Source organism: Stegastes partitus, unplaced genomic scaffold, assembly GCF_000690725.1.
Source record: "Stegastes partitus isolate 25-593 unplaced genomic scaffold, Stegastes_partitus-1.0.2 Scaffold780, whole genome shotgun sequence".
Lineage (NCBI taxonomy): Eukaryota > Metazoa > Chordata > Actinopteri > Pomacentridae > Stegastes > Stegastes partitus.
In genome coordinates this window covers 213544-232426 of record NW_007578511.1, presented here as the reverse complement: position 1 = coordinate 232426, position 18883 = coordinate 213544, and the positions used below count along the sequence as shown (strand labels likewise).

Sequence of the window (18883 nt, the reverse complement as noted above, 5' to 3'; positions counted from 1 at the left end):
CGTTACTTGTCAATATATTACTATTATTTACTAAAAAGAGGCAGAAAACTATGTTGAGCAGCAGCCGATCGATCTGTAAGATGTTTTATTTATGGATGAGTTTGTGTCGATTCAGACAGAATTCAGGAATGATGTTGCTGCACCGTCTCAGATGTTGTTCTGAGTTTCTTTACTTGTTATTTGGAGCCAACGTCTGTAAAATATTTGGGCTGATTTTTGAGAATTTCATGTTTTCAGACCCGTATGGGAACATTCAATGAGCCTCGTATGTGGCTAAATTTCAACATCAAGACAACATGGAAGCAGCTTGTAAATGTGCACATGTAACAACAACATATAGATGATATTTTCATCAGTTTGTCTCCTACAAATGAGTCCATCCATCCATCATCTCTACACCTTAATCCTCATTAGGGTCGTGGGGGGCTGGAGTCTATCCCAGCTGACTCAGGGTGAAGGCAGGTTCACCTGGACAGGTAACCAGTCTATTACAGGGCTACACTTAGAGACAGACAACCAAGCACACTCACATTCACACCTACGGACAATTTACAATCACCAATTAACCTCAGCATGTTTCTGGACTAATGGGTTTTTGGACCAGTGAGTCCAAACAGCAAAAAACTGTCTTGCCATTCTTGCTACACATCAGATATTGATGTTAGAAAGTTGGTGAAATTACAACCTAAGATTGTATATTCAGTAGAAAACACAGACATGTCCATATATATGCCCTTACAGGAACTTTCTGGGGCCACAACACAACCCTAGTTTGAACATTTTTCTCATTTTCAAGCGCTGATTTTCAAAATGTGACCTCTACAGGAATCATTCAATCATCTGAATCTGTTCAAACCTATCCTGTCTGTGTCCTCACCACATTTAGTGGCTTTTAATTCAAGAGATATAAACAGTTAAAGTGGCTTTCCAGGCTTTTTTTGAGGAGGAAAATATAAAAAAATTCAGCTAAAATATTTCACAGAGCTCAGGTTTGGATCCCAAATAACAGAATCTGAGACGGTGCAGCAGCATCACTGTCTGAAATCACACAAACTAACCCTCATATAACTGCCTCCTCTTCTTTTAAACAGTACACAAGGACATCTTACATCTTACATTTCTGTAACTCGAGCATAACGTTTGCCAATCGTGGACCGTAAAGCGAGACGTGTACAGTTCAGTTCTTCAATACTGCATAGAAATCATAAATGTTGTTGGGGCCTCGCAGCGAAGACGGTCTGAAGTTGGCGCTGGAACAAGAATCAGGTCTGTTTTTGGCACAGTTTTCATCCTACACCCTAACGAGGAGCGCAGCTTTTACGCTTGAGCAATACGTAAACAACATCTTGTCTTTTTCTCTGAGTCGTGTCGTGTCGCGTATCCCTCCCTTAGGAATGCCAAGCTTACTGCTATTTTCTTCCCTCCACTGTTTGACCATTACCACGAGGGACAGAGTTGTACAAAAAGGAGTGAGAGACAACAGGGGAACTCTGCAGAACACGGAGGGGCGTCAGTAGTCATAAGCTGCAAGAAAGAAACAGAAGAGCGGTCAGGTTACTTTGCTGTAATGGGACTGCACTGAGGAGGAAGAGGAGCATGCGATCCACTTCGTAAAGGTCCGGCGTCATGCAGGCATGCGGTCACACCAGGGTGGTCTTACTTTCTATCGTGAGGATGCAGGTGCTGGCCGCCGTGCCTCTGCTGTTCACGGCTTTGCACATGTATTCCCCTTCGTCCTCCGGGAAGGTCTCGGGCAGATAGAGGCAGTACGTCTCCCCTCTCTCTATATACTGATAGTCCTCACAGTCCTGCAGCATCTCGCCCTCGAACCACCAGGTCACCTCGGGCTTCGGCTCCCCGGTGATCTTGACGGTGAACCGAACCGGCTCGGAATCCACCACCGACTGGTTTTTGAGGGGCTTCTTGAACCACGGAGCCCCCGACCGGGCGTGATCCTCCTCGTCCTCGTAAGCCGCCGAGCCGTTGATGATGCTGCCCTCGTCCTCCACGTCGTCGTCCTTCTTCTGGGAACACACGACAAAATAATCACACACCTGTCCCAGCGTCAAACCAAACTCTTATTACACTGTAAAAAAAACAAACAAAAAAACAAAAAAAAACTGTGAAAATCTAGGAGTGAAAAATTATAGAATATGTGTAAAATAATATTTATTTCAACCTGATTTAAATACAGCAAAACACTTTGCAAAAGAATGACTTACCATTTGTAAAAAAAAAAATACAGATTTTTGACGGCACTATGTACAGCTGTTGCCGGTTTTTTAAAAAAATTTTTTATTATTTTAAATTAAAGTCAATATGTAAATTATTACTTTTTTCTGTGATTCTACTCAGAATCATCAAAACTAGAAAGATCTATAAAATAACAGGAAACAAATTAAAATAATGATATTTTTGCTTATTTAAATGCAGTAAAATTTTTTTTAAAAAAAATGTAAAAAAGTGTAATTTTATGGTCTTACATTGTAAAAGAATCTTTACAAAAATTCTAATTTTTGATTTGTAGTTTTGGCCTTTTTTATTTTTTATTTTTGGCTTACATGTAAATTATTGTTTTCTCTCTCTGTAATTTCAATAGATATAATCTGTAATTTAGCAAAATTGGGAATATCAGTTAATGCCACTTACAACTTTTAAATAAAAAAACATGCTTTTAACATCCTTAATATTAATGTTAATATTTAAATTAATACCTTTTTTTCTGTGATTTAACTAGATATTAGCTGTAATTTAACAAAACAGAGAATATCTGTAAAATAACAGTTTAAAACAACATATAATGTTTTTTAAATTAATAAGAATTTTCTTCAATATACTTTTTTTTCTCTTTAAAATAACAGCAAATATCTGTAAAATCTATCTTTAAACACAGTAGAACAGAGGTTACACATTGTAAAAGCACAAATTACTATTTGTAAAAATATTTTGATGTGGACATTAGTTAGCTTACTTTAAATATTGTTTTTTGTGATTTTAAAATATATTATCTGTAATTTAAAAATATAAATTACCAGTTTAAAAATAGTTTCCATTTACTGTCCTTAATATACAAAATATTTCTTTCAAATATCTGCAAATATCTGTTGAATAATGAGATTTTGTGGTAGTTTAAATACAGTAAAACAAATAATTATTTAGAGATTAAGTCCAAATGTGGACATTATTTACAGCTTTGGCCTGTTTTGGTTTTAATTAAATCTTTTGCCTTTAATTGCACCAGTAAATCTGTAAAATAACCGCCAATTATGTTTTTTTAATTACAATTAAGAGTTGTAAAAGTTTCAAAAAATAAATAAATAAAAACACAGTGTATGCTCATTGGGGATGTTTTTCCGGTGGTGAATCTGAAGGATTTACTTTCTGCAGCGCTGCATCGATCTCCTGCTGCTCGAACTGCATCCTCTGCAGCTTCTGCTCCTCTATCCTCCTCCGCTCCTCCTCCTCTCGGGCTTTGGCCATTTGTTGGAAGCGAGCCTTCATGTCCACCTTCTGTTTGAACGGCGACTCCTCGGGTCTGGCCGGAGTCGTTTCTCCTCCCTCTTCCTCCTGAAAAACACAGAAATCAGAACCAAAGCGATGCCACAATAACGTGAGTTTAGTCTGAAGCCTCCTGATGTCTGAACTCAGACCTCCTGGAACCTCTCCGCTTCTCTCTCTTTGATCTCATCGTCCTCGGCCTTCCTCCGAGCTCTCTCCATCTCGATCTTCTTCTGAATCTCCTCCTCCGTCAGCTGCTTGATCTTCTCGAACTTGGACTTGAGGTTTTTGGCCTGAATGGAGCCGGTCCTCTTCAGCTTCGTCAGCTCTTCGTACTCTTTGCTTATGACGTCGGAGCTTTCGTTTATCTCATCCTGTGGAACACAAAGTCGGTTAAACGAGCCCCGACCGTGAGGGTTTGAACTTCCGGCTGCTCCACACTGACCTCGCCCATCTCCTGTCGGAGCTGCTCGAACTCCTGCTTCTCCTGCTCCAGCTTCTTCTTGCGCTCCTCCGCCTTGCGCCTCCTCTCGGTCTCCTGCTTCTCTTTCAGCAGCTCCTCGAAGTTCATCTCCAGCTTTCTGGGATGCAGCGCCTCCTGGGACTCGCTCTTCACCATCGCTCCTTCCTCATCGAACACCTGAACACGAATAAAGACGTGTTTTGTCGGTGTTTTATTACAATTTTAAGTCAGTATCGAGCAAAAAAAAACTGCAAATATACTCACCGAACACTGTGAAACCAACAAACAACTAAACAGGACCATTTATTGTCATGCATATGACGTTTAAAGGCAGCATGCGTGCAAAAACAACCAAACCATTCATTGCCTGTAGACCTTTGTACCCTTGTACTCAGAGGGAATAACAATTGGTCTCAAAACCTCGATGTTTTTCAGTTAGAATACACATTGAAAGTCTCTTACTGTTTCATCTCCATATGCAGACTTTTCCTGATCCAGGCCAGGGCTCTTAAAGAAATAATTTGGACAAGGGAACAGCAGTGCAGATGTACCACATGAGCACATCCCGGTGATACACAACACATGAACACAATGTCGTTTGAATCCACTTGTACAGCTTTGGAAATAACTACCGGACCACTGTGCGCTGAATGGTGGTGATTTAAGACATGTTGTTGGCCTTTTACAGTCTAAAAGTTCACGTTTGGACTCATGTTCAACCAACAAACTACATTAAATTCGGGGATTTAGTTTTTCTTCTACAACCAAACTTATTGCTAAGATGAGGGAGTGGACTCAAGATGAAGAAAAATGTAGTTTCATTAAGTTAGTTTTAACTATTAATGCAGAAATCGGAGTTTAAATTACACATAACAGTCAGCTGATGCAACGTTATCATAAAAGTTTTATTATAATCAGTAAATTTCATTGTTTTTAAATCTTACAAACACTTTTTATGCTTTTACAGTTTCAGTACATCAAATTTTTTTAATAACTTTTGAATTATTATGAGGCTTTTTTCAGACGTTTTGGAGGATGCATTAATTATTTAACCACTATAATAAAATGTAAATAAAATAATTCATGTAGAAGGCTTGTTGTGTCGACTTTGTAAAGAAAACAGGTGATTTGATAATTATTTCCAAAGCTGTAGGTCACATCTAGATGGCGTCAATGTGAAAAGTTGAACTAGGTGTTAGTTTGAAGTGGAGCAGGACATCATGACTGATGATAATATTTCTAATCATTTAAGTGTCTGCAGCTTGTAGCTTTAGATGCAGCGATATTAATAAAGATGTAAATAAAGCTGATGCATGTCCGGTTTGTTTGTTGTTGCTGTTTAAACGTATCTGTTGCAGGTCTGTTTTATTTTACTGCATGAAAGCTGAGAAGCAAAGCAGCAGAACATGAAGCTGAAGCCTGAACGTCACGAACATCCAGACAGGTGGCAAATGAATGGAAAATAAAAACCACTGTTTGTTGTGTTTGCGCTGTAAAAAAAATATCCCGGATTTGTTCAATTACAGACAATATCTAGGAAAACTGTATAAAGAAAGTTTTCATTCACGCATGAACCCTAAAAAAGGGTCAAAATTGTAATTAATACTCACAACAAATATCTGTATTTTAACTCAATAACTCTAAAATTACACTATATTTTACTGAATTAAATAATCAAAACTATTGTTACTTTACATATATTATTCAAAAAAATATTATCCATATTAAATATTGAAAAATGGGTATTATTTTATATATATTCCTTTTTTGGTAAAACAGAATTTTTTTTTATGTCAACTGTAAAAAAAATAAATAAATAACTGAACATAATGTCCATATTATGTACACTTTTATAAATACTAATCTGTTGTTTTACATTTGACTGTAAAATGACACCATTTTTAGTGTATTTAAATTAGCAAAAAATATTCTTATTTTCACAAATGATATTCAGATATGTATTAAGGATTTAAACATGTTAAATGTTTGGGGGTTTTTTTACTGTTGTTTAAAGCTTTTCCTCAGTTCTGTTAAATTACTAATAACAGATATTGTTTAAAAATTTTTTTGAAAACTAAAAAAAACATTATTTACATTTAACTGTGAAAAAATTAATTTTCATAAAAAATCTACAGTTTTACAGACAGTTATTTGTTATTTAACAACAGGGTGAAATTCCACTGTTTTACTGTATATACATCAGTTAAAATATCCTCTTTTTTTGACGGTTTTGTGACTTTTCCCTCTAAGAGGACAACTGAGCCCAAACTCAGATCTGCTCCCTGCAGGATCAGAGCTTCAGGTGTTTCCCTCTTTGCCGTCCGTCTGCAGCTCCTCCATGTTAGTGATCAGATCACGAAGAACTTCATTAACTCGTGGAGACTCACCATGCTCTTCCGGGCCTCAGCGAAGAGCCTCTTCTCCTCCTCCAGCCTCCTCTTGGCCTCCTCCTCGGCCTTCTTCTGCTCCTCCTCCCTCCTCTGACGCTCCAGATCCTCAAAGCTGGCGCAGATCTTTCCGGGTTTGCTTCCCTCCAGGTTGAGCAGAGCCATCAGCACCTCGTCGTCCTCGTCTACGAGCTGAGACCAAACACAAACACCAGAAGGTCAGCTGAGCTCTGAAGGTCCAAGAGGCCGAGAGGAAACATCTTTCTATGACTTTTAAAAATGACGCTGCTTTTATTTGTAGGAGAAGTTCAGGCAGAAGCTACTTGAAGGGAATAATTTGACATTTTAATATAGAGTTTTATTTGCTTTCTAGCAAAAAGTGAAGTAAGAACATTGATACCACAGTTTACACACATTAAATATGAAACTAGAGTAAACATTCAGTTAGCTTAGCGCCATTTTTAAACAAAACTGTAAAAAAAAAGAAGGATTTAATTATTACAGGAAATACCTAAAAAAATTCTGTTGTTGTTGTTTTTATCATTTACATTGAACATAAATGTCTTTAAAGCTGCTGACACGTCACCAAAAGGGCCAAATTACATTTATTTCTCACATTTTAACTAAAAATTATTATTATTCAGCATTTTTTTCTCCTTTCTTAAATTACACACACGTACATTAAATGACAATAATTACGTGTAATTAAATGTGTCGCTCTTTATATAAAGGTTTATTCCTACAATATCAATTTACCGTCTTAACTTGTGATTTTAGGGTAAATCTTATTTCTTAAGAATAAATCTGAATGAATGAAACAAAAGTATAAGTTCTTTCTTAAACAATCACTTTATCTACATTTTAAAACACTTTATTTTATTTCTCTGTATAAATTAAGATAAATAAAGATGTGCCTTTAGATGACACGTTGTGAATTGCTGCTATATAATTCAAATTTAACATGATTTAATTTTTTTAAGGTGTTATATCGTAATAATTTGCAAAAAATCTGCAAAATCTAACAGTTTTATTGCCAAACTTTTAGGTCTATCAATTTATTGAAGGTGTTGGATTTAATAAATGAGGACAAAATCTGTAAATAAACATAAAACCAAAATTGAAAATGTCTTATTATTTGAATCAGGATGTTTAATTTATTTTCATTTAACAGAAAGACAAAGGAACCTCATCATTTAACTCTCTTCTAACCAGAAAGCACACAAATATATTGAAAGACCAATCTGATCTTTGACACATGAATCTAAATGTTATCACTACTAGACATGTTTACAGATCCTCATGTTCGATGAAAACCTTCCGAGTTAACTTCACTGACTTCCATATCTGTTAAAGAAGGTATACTGACCATGCTTTTCCTGGCTTCAGCGAAGGCTCGTCTCTCCTCCTCCATTCGCCTCTTGGCCTCCTCCTCGGCTTTCTTGCGAACTTCTTCCACTCGTTGTCTCTCCAGCTCCTCGAAGCTCAGCCTCAGTTTTCCTGGACGGAGCTCCTCTTTGTCCTCCTGAGCCGGCTGATCGTTTTCCTCATCCTCCCCCTACGAGACGCGAAAAAACGAGCACCGATTAAGTCAGTTTTATGGAACCAACCACTGCTCATCAGATTCAGGCTACGTGTGTTCAGCTGTTATATAAATGACTGATAAATGTGCATCTTTCCACAGAAGCTGATGTTTTATTTTGAAGTTTCGTACCATCCCCAGTCTGGCCTCCTCGAAGGCCTTCTTCTCCTCCAGCAGCCGGCGTTTGGCTTCCTCCTCGGCCTGCTTCTTCCTCTGCTCCTGTCTTTCCTTCTCCAGCTCCTCGAACGTCATCTTCAGCTTTCCAGGAGTCATCTGCACCTTCTCTGAGGGCTTCTCCTCTTCATCCTGATTCCAATTAGAACGCAGGAGACACTTTAAGCTGATCCACAGTCTGTGAATAAACTGAATCTCATCCGCTGGTGGGTTCCAAACGCATATTATCTTAAAAAGTTCACCAAAATCACACCATTTATCAAAACCAGAAACTGTAAAACCACAAAGAACTGCGAGATTTTCAGCTTTCAGACGGTCCTTGAACTAGTCATGTGTGTCATGAAGTTCCATCTGAAAAATCCACCAAATCTAAGCTTAAAATCTGGATATTTCATCACAAGTCCTTTAGTCTCATTTAAAACTTTGCCAAAAATAAACGATTTGCTCCGATCAGATTCTGTAAAAAAGAAAAAATTCTGCGATCCTCGACACAACCGTGAAGCCACGAGTGACTCAGCTGTGTCCAACAGTGACGGGACAAAAATTCAAGAACTTTTTTGGCTGAACTGCAGGCACAGAATAGATAAGAGACAATTAAAACTAATTCAAATGTTTAATTCATAGTGTCTGAACCCAGCAGCTGGTTTGAAACGCATTTTACTTTTTTAATGTTTGACTAAACTTCACTATTTACCATAGCCAGAAACGATAAAACAGGACCACTCATCAGATGACCAACTTTCCGACAGTCCTTGAACTAACCATCTATAGCGCTCCATCAAAAAAAACAAACCTAAACTGGTCGGGTTTTTATTATTCTTCAGGCCAAAGAGACGCATTTTTGAGGTCCTAAACTGCCCAAAACTTGGCACACACATCAGACCCGGTGAAAATTTTTATAATTTGGTGGAAATATACACCTCAATAGAAAAATGGCTCAACAGTGCCACCTTAAAAAATTTTACCGGAGTCCCGACCGAAGCACGTTTGACCTCGAGCTATGCAATTTGGTAGGTATATGGAGCAGGTCAGGACGAACAAAAAAGTCAATCAGGACCAAGCTCTAAAATGCAACACGGCTCAACTGCGCCCCCTACAATATTTCAACAGAGTCCCATCGCGGCTACGTTTCACCTAGCACTATGAAATTTGGCACACGTATGTAACATATTGTGATGCACAAAAAAGCCCATTAGCATGCTTCTATAAACCCAACACAAACTCCGCCATGTTGGAAAAATAGTGAGCATGTCGTGCCATTTTTGCTCAAAAATGGCCATTTTTGGTCATTTTCAAAATCTATCTCCTCCTAGGAGGTTCGTCGTACACACCTGACATTTGGCAGGCACAAACTACAGCACATGGTGATTAAAAGTTATTAAAACGCTCCGCAGATGAGGCCCGGTTTGGAAATGACGGCCCGTGCAATTTCAATCAATGGTCATTTTGTCCATTTTCGGGGTGTTTTTGCCATTCAACAGAGTCCTGTCAGAAGGTTGTTTCATCTACAGCTACAAGATTCGGTGGGCATGTGTAGCAGGTCGGGACGCACAAAAAACTCAATCAGTGCCAAGTCCTAAACCCAACAGGAAGTCCGCCATTTTGGAAAAACACTGTGACAATTTTTTGCCTGACTCTTACGACATTTTGGGCCATTTTCAAAATCTATTGCCTCCTACAGGGAAGGCCATACACACCTGAAATTTGGCCAGCACAAACTACAGGAGGTGGTGATTAAACGTTAGTAAAACAATCTGCAAAAGTCTGACGGCATGGAAATGACGACCCCCTGAATTTGGCCACAACTCTATAAGACATCATGAAATGGGACGTGCTGTGTAACTGGCCTGTGTGTGCTCCACAACAACAAAACAAGCAAATAAAAAATATAATAAAATAATTTGAAAAAAATAAAATAAAATGGGAAAGGAGCTTTAAAAAAAAAAAGCAGAATTATGAGTTGTGGGCAGTGTTTATATGTCTGTATGGCTTTGTTGAATGTGGAGAATGAGGAGGACTCTCTGATGCTTTTGGGGAGTGACCTCCAGGATGCAGATGTTCCATTAGAGGAGCAGGACTTGTTGTATGCTGCAGTAAAAAAAATGGGCCTACAACAGGTTCTAGATGAGTTTCTAACCTGTTCGACCACCGAGCGCCGCTTGGCCTCCCTGAAGGAGCGTCTGTTTTCATCGTATCTCTTCTTCTTCTCCTCCTCGGCCTTCTTCTTCAGCTCCTCCTCTCGGTTCTTCTCCATGTCTTCGAAGTTCACCCTGATCCTGCCCGGAGGTCGCGACGACTTCGCTGGAACCACGCGGACCAGGATCGTGTCGTCTCCTTCCTGAAACGCAAAATCAGCCAAAGTGTGACGAAGCGGTTGAGGTCAGTGGGGCAGCAGGGCCACAACACCAACCGGTGTGTGGACCAGGGGCTGAGCTGGACCGGCCGAATGTCACCATCTGCAGCAGGTCAGTAGAATGGTGTCAGTCTAAGATAGCAGAGGCTAATTCAGGCTCAGCAGGGAAGTCTGGATCTAATTCTGTCGCTGGGAGCTGTGGGAAACAGTTGGCAGTCATGTGCTGTCTACACCTGGCAGCTCCGCTCCAGTTGTTTCTGGATCACCGAGTCGCTGCTTCGTCACAATCGAACGTTTAATTGTTTAAATCGTGACGTCTGAAGCATTGTCCGGTTATACGGGAAGGAGAAGAGTGAACAGTGAACATGGACGCACAGAAACACCTTGGTCTGTATGATTAAGGCTTCTTTAAAATTAAAAAAAACTACTCTTTACCAAATATCAGGTGAATCATTAGATTGTTAAGAGACATTTCAGTTTATTTACATTTTTACAGTTGATGTAATTGTTGTTTGTATTTTACAGGGAGAATGTGATGAAATAGTAAACTAGGAATAGTTTAGAGAATAAAAAATATATTTATTTATTTATTTCTGCAGCATTTTAATGGGAATGTAAAAGAAAAGCAGGTTAATGTAAAATTATTTTTATTTTTTAATTCAAATATACAGTAGGTGAACCTTAAATTAGCAGAAAATGTCATTTTTTTAATTAGAACAAAGTGAAAATAATGAACTGCCAGTACTTCTTTTAGTTATTTAACGGATTTATCAAAAATTTATAATTTTTATTTTGTAAATTTACAGTTTAATAAACAGAAAATGTCTTGTTTTTCACTCTAGATAACAGTTTTAACAATAGTAAATGTCCATTTTCTTTATTATATATGTACTGTTAAATGTGGGAAATTGTCACAATTGGTTCGCCATTAATTTATTTTAAAAACAAAAACATTTTCTTCACTATAAACACTATTAAAAACCTCAAAATGTTATTTTTTTGCTATATATATACCATTAAAACACAGAAAACGTCCTGTGACTGTGGACAAACTATTCATTAGCAGAAAATTTCCTCTTTTTTTATGACAGGACAGATTCTAGGCAATGAGCTGCCACTACTTTCATTTCATGGATTTATTTTTAATTTGCAGGTTGTTGGGAAATTGTGACCATGTTTATTTTAGAGCCATATTTTTGTCATTACCAGAAGTTTGGAATCATCTGGAGCTTCACTGGTTCATATTCTGAAGGTTTAACTGAAATGACGACAACTAGACAAACTCAAACAACCGTCTGATTCTGTAACTTCGTCTCCTTTTAGTTTCCAAAAGCCTCCAGCGACACGACTCTGGTGGAGAAAAACTGAATCCTGGAGGTAAAATACTGGAATTCTGTTTTACATGTAGGATGCAACACATGCTAAAAGCTCAGTGTCCTCAGCTGCATCTAGATAAACTTAATAAAAGCTGAACAAAACCAGCAGAGACTCTGAGTCATCGCTGTAGGTTTGACTCTTCTCACTGCACAGAAGCAGACTTAGGCCAAAGAGGAAGAAGAAGGTAATTGCCTGTAATTGCACAATCTGGCTCAAGAAAACTGATTAATCTTTCCAAGAACTGCACAGTCTGGACGCATAATGAGCCTAAAAACTTGGTTCTGCTGTCTGACTGTACCTGGAACCATTTCACAGATTTCCACAAATCCTCCACAGAGACATGAAACGAAGTCGACCTATTTGCCTTCGCTTCATGTCAACAAAGCCTCTGCTGCTGCTGCTGCTGCTACTGGTGGGTCAGATCTACGTCCGGCCGCTGCCAACTGCTCAATCTGCTCTCGAACGCCACTTAAAATAACTGATCCGAGTGGCAGCTGAGGATTACCTGCATCATTACAGATAAACGTTCCCACCAGAAAGGCGGCGCTGACGCATCCACGCACGCAGAAAAATGAGAACTCTTTGCAAAGAACCCGGGTTCACTGACCTCGGCGGCCTTCTGAGCCAGCTCCTTCTTGATTTTCGCCTTCTCCATGTTGTCCTGGGCCTCCCTCTTCTTCCTCTCGCTCTCCATCTTCTTCCTCTCCCCTTCCTGTCGCTGCTTCTCCATTTCTGCAAACTTCCCCTTCACGCTACCTGAGGAATCCACACACACAGACGCCTTCAGCCTCCTTCCTCGTCCTCCCACGTCCATCTTTATCTTTCCCCCTGCGTGTGTCTTACCTGTGATTTTGGGGACGTAGGACTTTTCCACCTTGGCCGGCTTCACCTCCTCCTCCTCATCGCTGGAGGCGAGCAGTTCTTTTATCTGCGGCCGATCACAGGGAGATTGCGGTGAGGTTACGGTTTAGCTGGGATCATCTGCTTTGCCACTCAGGAGCCATGCTGGTCCCAGCAAGAACAGGGGCCTAATCCCTGCTAATATCAGGGTCATGTGACCTGCAGGTGGGCCTCTGATTGGCCGGCGGTGCTGGAGACGAGCGTAGGTGTCCGAGCCCGGTCAGCCGTGACACGACTGCACACGGGACGGTTTGTGTGGCCGAGTATCACTGATAATCCACTCACACCGCACCAGATCACTGCCTTTATTTCACCACAGCGGAGCGACAAGAAAATCTGCCTTAAGCCTGGAATTCTTGATCTCTACTCTGCATGTCGCACGTGTATATTATGGGTTTTATTTCTAGTGTGTCAGTGAAGCTGTGGTGAAATAACAAAAATCCAGGCAGTTCTGTAGTATAAAGTGAGATAATGTGGATGTTTTTGGAGCCATTTTAGGCGTCAATCGTTGGATTAAAGCATTAAAGGTCATAAAATAGTCAAAACACTGACGTCTCTGAATGTTTTACTTCATGGCGCTTTCTAGTTCCCGCGCTATAATAGACTTTATAATACAAAATACTAATATAAAAACACTAAAACAGACCTTTTAATCTGCAGTAAATCTGAGACCTGGATTACAGTTTAACCCTCTGAACCCCAAAACCCAGCAGCAGGTTCACAAGATGTGAAAAAAACAAAAAAAGGGCTAAATTACACAATTTATCAGCCAGAAACTGTAAATACAGAAAGTTTTAAGCTTTCCGAAGGTCCTTGAACTCATCATCATCCGTTCTGTCAGAAAACTTCAACACTTAAAATTGGGGTATTTCATCAAAAGTCCTCTTTTCTACGTGTCTCATTTAAAACTTCAATAAAAAAAATTACGTTTGCTAAAATCGGATTCTGTAAAAAACAAAAAATTTTGCACCATTTGCTGCAACTATGAAGCCATCGATGACTCAGCTGCAACCGACAGTCACATGGCAAAAATTCATGATGTTTTGGGTTGAAATACAGAGAGAGGAAACAAGTATTTAGTCTGTAAATTAAATATTTTTCCAGTGCTGCTAACAGATATAGGAAAAATGTTGATTCCAGGGTTGTTCAATTTTTGTTGACTGAATAACCAAATTAACTTTTTATGATGTGCAGCATTCTAACTTTGGCATTCCTAAGTTCTCTCTCCTCCTTCATGCTTCCATAGAGGTGCAGGACTTTATATAAAAACGAGGCCACGGTGAGGAAAAATGTAACAGGAACACAAAAAACAAACTGCTGGTTGGAGTTCAGAGGGTTAAAAAGCATTGAGCGCCTTGTGTTTGAACTCTGGGTCCAGTCTTGACATTAATATGGTTAAAACAACCACCTCAGCAGCAAACCAAAGTTGAACATTAAACAGGATTAATTAAACTGTTAATGGTGCAAAACACAGTGTAAACAAAAAAAAGGCTGAAGTGTCACTCAGACCTGCAGCTGCCTCATCATGCCATGCAGTCGGAGGTTAGTCGGGTTTATCGGGTTTGACCTGCTGCTTCCGTCGGCTCCACTCCCTCTCCTTGATGTACTGCTCCTTCCTCTTCTGCTGCTCGTCCTTGTTCCTCTGCCGGCTGCGCTCCTCTCTGGCCTTCTGCATCGCCTCGAACTTGCCCGACACGTCGCCCTTCTCCTTGTTCGTCTTCGGCACGTAGCTCCTGGCCACCGGCTTCCTGGACCTCAGCAGTTTCTGACAACACAAACAATCACAAGTTATTTCATGTTTTACACCGTGTGTGACGGTGTCGAGATGCTGCAGGAGGGTTCAGTCGACCTCTTTTTTTAAAGCCAGATCAGAAAGGTTCAGGTCTTCATCCAGTTCCGGTTGCGGATCCTCCTCCTTCGCCTCGTCTCCGTTGACAGCTTCTGATCTTTCGTTCTTCTCGTTTTCTTTGAGCTCGACTCCGTTCACGTGCGTCTCGTCGTCCTCTCCGTCCTTTGGTACGTCTTCTGCGAGCGACGTCTCCTCGCCTCCCTCCTCGGCCTCGGCGTTGGTCACCTCTTCGTCGTCCTCCTTGTTCTCGGCGCCGCTCATGTCGAGTTCGGCTTCGTCCACGACGTCTTCCATGCGGAGGTCGGCTACAGCCGCCGCCTGCACCACCTCAGCCATGTTTGGACCACAGTGACACGTTGACAAACAGGCTCTCGGAAAGTTTTTACCTGCGAAGCAAAGAAGTCGTAGTTCAGACGTCTGATGTGCACAAAACACTGCTTTACAATCTGGTCTCAGACACCAAATCTTTTCACTTCAAACTACAAGATATCTTCCTAAAATAAAGATCCTACTATTTAAATACTCTGGCACACGCTTCATTAACTGACACTGCAAAAATAAAGTAAAATAACATAAACAGACTCTTCCTATGAGCTGTACTTTTTGACCTTTCTATCTGGGTCCTTGTAAAAGAACAGCATCGCTTGCTTTAGCAAAGTTTTTTAACAGTATATTGATTGAATTCTTCATTTTAAGTGTCTTTAGTGGTTTGTGTTTTTGCTGTTCGGTTGAATTTTAATTGTATGTTTTCCCACATAATCCTAGTTTTCTCTTCTAACCGAATATCAAATAACTGTTTTACAGATATTTTACTTTCCCCAGTTTTATGTACGAGCTTCACGAAGAAATCAACTCATCTGTTCTAGTTTACTTAACATAAACGTACAAGTTTTGCTCATTTCTAGGTATTTTCAGCCACTTTAGACTCAAAAAGTTGGTATAACTTGAGGAATTTTGACTTAAAGTGATGAGTTGAATGAATGAACAGCTGAGGGTTCACTCAACTCATTAAATTAAGTTTATAGGAAACAAAACTATGAGCAGACTTCCCAGGATGCATTGCTCCACAGACACTCAAACAGACATGGTGCAAACTTGCTGCACGTCTTTTCTCTTCCTTTAGGCAAAGTTGTGGTTGTTTCTTTGACCATGATAAAAGTTAGATTTGTTCTCTACACCTTTAAATTCATCTCACAGGTCGTTTTGTACCGACTCTGGTCAAAAAAGGCTTCGACAGCTGTGAGTTCTTAAAGCTGAATGAAGAAGAAATGCTTTACAATTATAAAAATGTCTGTAACTACTGGCTATATGACTTGTTGATTCAAATCAACATCTTCAGTTAGTTGATTTCAGTTAATTTAACTCGTGAGACGACTCTGAGTGCAGTTAATTCACATTTTTAAGGCAGCAGATGAACCAAGCCGAATGGATACGAAACGATTCACTCGAATTAGGACAAAGAAAGCTGCTCTGCTCCTCAGTATGTTGAGAAAGATTGCAGCGGAGGCCTGCTGACTCCTATTTATATCCACTTGTGGCTCCGGGACATGTGATCACGGCTATTTCTGATGACTGATAGCCAGTTGGACGGAGCTCAAAGTGGCTCCCACATGTCGCCTGCAGACCCTCCACAAAATGTCCAGACTCGGAGCTCGACAGCTGAATGAATAAGAAGCTGTGTGGCCTGAAACTGCTGCTTTTTGTCCTCAGACACCTTTTTCTGTTCAGGTGTGAAGCTCTGAGTGGAACACCAGAGCCCTCAGTGTCCAAACTCAAATCTGAGGTGAGAACTTTGGAGGCCTTCTCAAGAAAGTCCTCTAAAACATCTCAGCATGGAGCAGAAACTTTACCTGTGTGGTTTAAACAAACTGTACATCAGTTTTTGAGGTGACAATAACAATAGAACACCAGCCTACCCCATCGGACACGCAAAACAACCGTTAATTTATCAGATAATTTCATTTCTTGGAGAGATTTGGTGATGAAATCTCGCTCGTTTCTGATTTTTCCACCTTCAGTCGCAGTAAGAAGAAGCTGAACGTCAGGAGATTGACAGGACAGGCCGCAATTATACCATCTGCACATGTCATTCTCCTAAAGCAGCTCATGACAATGCGTCTCCTGCTGCTGTGCATTGTTAGACTTCACCACAATTCTCTGAACGTATAATTAAATAACATCCCAGTCGACTCCTGTTTAATGTAATCATCACCCACCCTGTGCAAATACATCGACTTACTATGGCTGTTTATAAAGAAAAACCAACTTTCCTCTAATAAATCTTCTAGTTTGGCTGAAACGTGAAGGTTTTCATTATGATCTGATAAATTAACACTAAAATACCAAATTCCAGCAGCATGAAAGTCTTGGTTTTGGCAGGTGATGTCCTATTTCTGCTCACAGCTGCCACAAGACATCAGGACAGAGTCAGAAATAAAAGGCACAAACAGTAAATTAATGCATTTACTTATCATTTATAGACTGTTTTTATTTATAGGATACTTTAACTATTCTACTCTGGTTGTTTGTCTGATCTCATGTGGCCACAGACAGTAACTAACTGTGATCATGAAACTTTTTTTAAACAACAATGAACCTTAATTTAAGTATAATTGTGTTTAAAGCAGCTTTAAAATGATAAAAAATAACATCATATCTGGTTTTAAACGCGTCTTCTCGACACATAATCTTCTTTTAAATCATAAAAACACACCTTACCTCCTCAGTTTTCTGTCTTCTTCCTGGTTTTTGATCTTTTTTTTGTCTTTTTTAAATCCGTGTGGCAGATTAAAGCCAGGAGAAGCTCAGCTCTCTGGACTCTCCGGACGCGGCTGCGGGTTGACTGTCGGTGATCCGTTTCCATAAAAGTACCGTTACTTTCTACCGGATACCGCATTCCGCGCGCGCCTGCCGCAGGTTCAGCTGTTGCCACGCGCGCACACACACACACAGACTCAGACTCACGCCCACGTGCACCCGCGCAGGCGCATCCCGGTCATCTGTCTGCAGGCACAGCTGCATAAATATCGTTTAAAAAGTGCCTTTAAATGATTCATAAAGCAGCGTTTCAGGCCCCTTTGAGCCTGTTGTTGTGTTTATGTGCTTGTTTTGTCGCATGTTTTTATTTCTGTGTCAGATGATTTGATCTGGAGGTCATGAGGCCACCTCAGTGATATCTTATATTCTATGAGATCATTTCAGTATCATCATAACAGCCTCGGTACAGTCTGAAGCTGCTCTCAGAGAAATACAGGTGCCATAAATTAGCCATTTAAAGTCAAATCAAATCACTGTTATTTATACAAAACATTTAAAATCAACAATCATAGCACTTAATTGCTTTCCAGTAAAAACAATTAAATTAAAATATCTGAATTAACCAAAAAAGTTTAAATATGGAAGTAAAGACAATACAGTGTTATTTATGGTGTGAATCTACCTGAGTAATGTCAATATTAGGGAATAAACCCCTCACAAAAAACTATATAAAACACAACTTTATCTGACTGTAATGATTGTAAAGGGTCAGACTCTATCTTATTATTAGTAATAATACTTGGAAGTTATGGACATTCAGAAATATACGCAAAAAACACAACAAATCCAAGGATTGTCTGTGTTCTCTGTGAGCAAGTTTAATGTTTGTTTTTTTTTTTAAATTTGTATTATTTTGTGTTTTATATATTTTGTGTTTTAATTTAATTTAATTACTTTTATTTATTTTTGAATTTTAATGTAATTTTATTTTATTTTGGAAACAGAACTTTTGAAAGAACTCTGAAAGGCTCCTAAAACCCATAAAAAAATGGTTCCTTTAGGTTCCACAAATAGTGCTCCAAAGAACTTTAGCACAAATAAGTTCTTTAAGGAACAATATCCAAGTTTGTGGACCTTCCTGCTTCTGTTTTGATAAGATGATGTTTTAAAAAAAAAAAAACAGAAAAAGGGCAAATGTAAGAATTTGCAGCATTTCTAGGTTCCTTCTTTTATAATACATTTAATATTTTGGGTTCTAGACTGTTGGTCGAACAGAACAAAATGTTAGAAGATGCCAGCTTACAATTCAAGAAACTGTGACGACATTTTTCACAGTTTTCTGACCAAAAAGATTTATTGACAGTGAAAATAATTCCTATTTCCTGCCACCAAACCATGTATGTATGATAAATATAAAATGAAAAACCTCTAGTACTTAAGCAAATGCGTGAATAAAGAGGTTCTATGTTTGGTGATGGCACTTTAACACCATTTTCTTTTTTTTTCGAGCACTTGTCTGTAATCATTTAAATTAGGAGTAACAGCG

General features: G+C 39.3%; 1 protein-coding gene across 4 annotated transcripts; it reads right to left on the bottom strand.

Annotated features, from left to right (window-relative positions):
- Positions 1-580: 580 nt before the first annotated feature.
- On the bottom strand, positions 581-17431 carry nexn (nexilin (F actin binding protein)). 4 transcript variants are annotated; one of them, XM_008292044.1, is made up of 15 exons: positions 17299-17431; positions 14581-14966; positions 14299-14496; positions 12675-12759; positions 12439-12587; positions 10239-10439; positions 8060-8233; positions 7715-7903; positions 6349-6540; positions 4424-4468; positions 3944-4138; positions 3651-3872; positions 3379-3567; positions 1661-2024; positions 581-1524 (listed from the first exon to the last, which is right to left on the bottom strand). In XM_008292044.1, exons 2-15 carry the CDS (start codon positions 14914-14916, stop codon positions 1511-1513), a joined length of 2553 nt encoding a protein of 850 aa, XP_008290266.1. In that variant the 5' UTR covers positions 14917-14966; positions 17299-17431; the 3' UTR covers positions 581-1510. The 4 variants fall into 4 exon arrangements, with proteins under 4 accessions (XP_008290266.1, XP_008290264.1, XP_008290263.1 ...); XM_008292042.1 differs by lacking the exon at positions 581-1524 and having other exon boundaries at positions 1641-2024; positions 17294-17431; XM_008292041.1 differs by lacking the exon at positions 581-1524 and having other exon boundaries at positions 1641-2024.
- Positions 17432-18883: the final 1452 nt, after the last annotated feature.

Bases quoted from the DNA above. Each gene is read 5' to 3' on its own strand.
- nexn (XM_008292042.1), bottom strand. From the start codon at position 14,916: ATGGCTGAGGTGGTGCAGGCGGCGGCTGTAGCCGACCTCCGCATGGAA. The intron at 12,760-14,298 runs GTCAAACCCGAT...GATCGGCCGCAG, and splicing joins GGAGCCGACGGAAGCAGCAG to ATAAAAGAACTGCTCGCCTC. The intron at 7,904-8,059 runs GTACGAAACTTC...CGCGTCTCGTAG, and splicing joins AGGAGGCCAGACTGGGGATG to GGGGAGGATGAGGAAAACGA.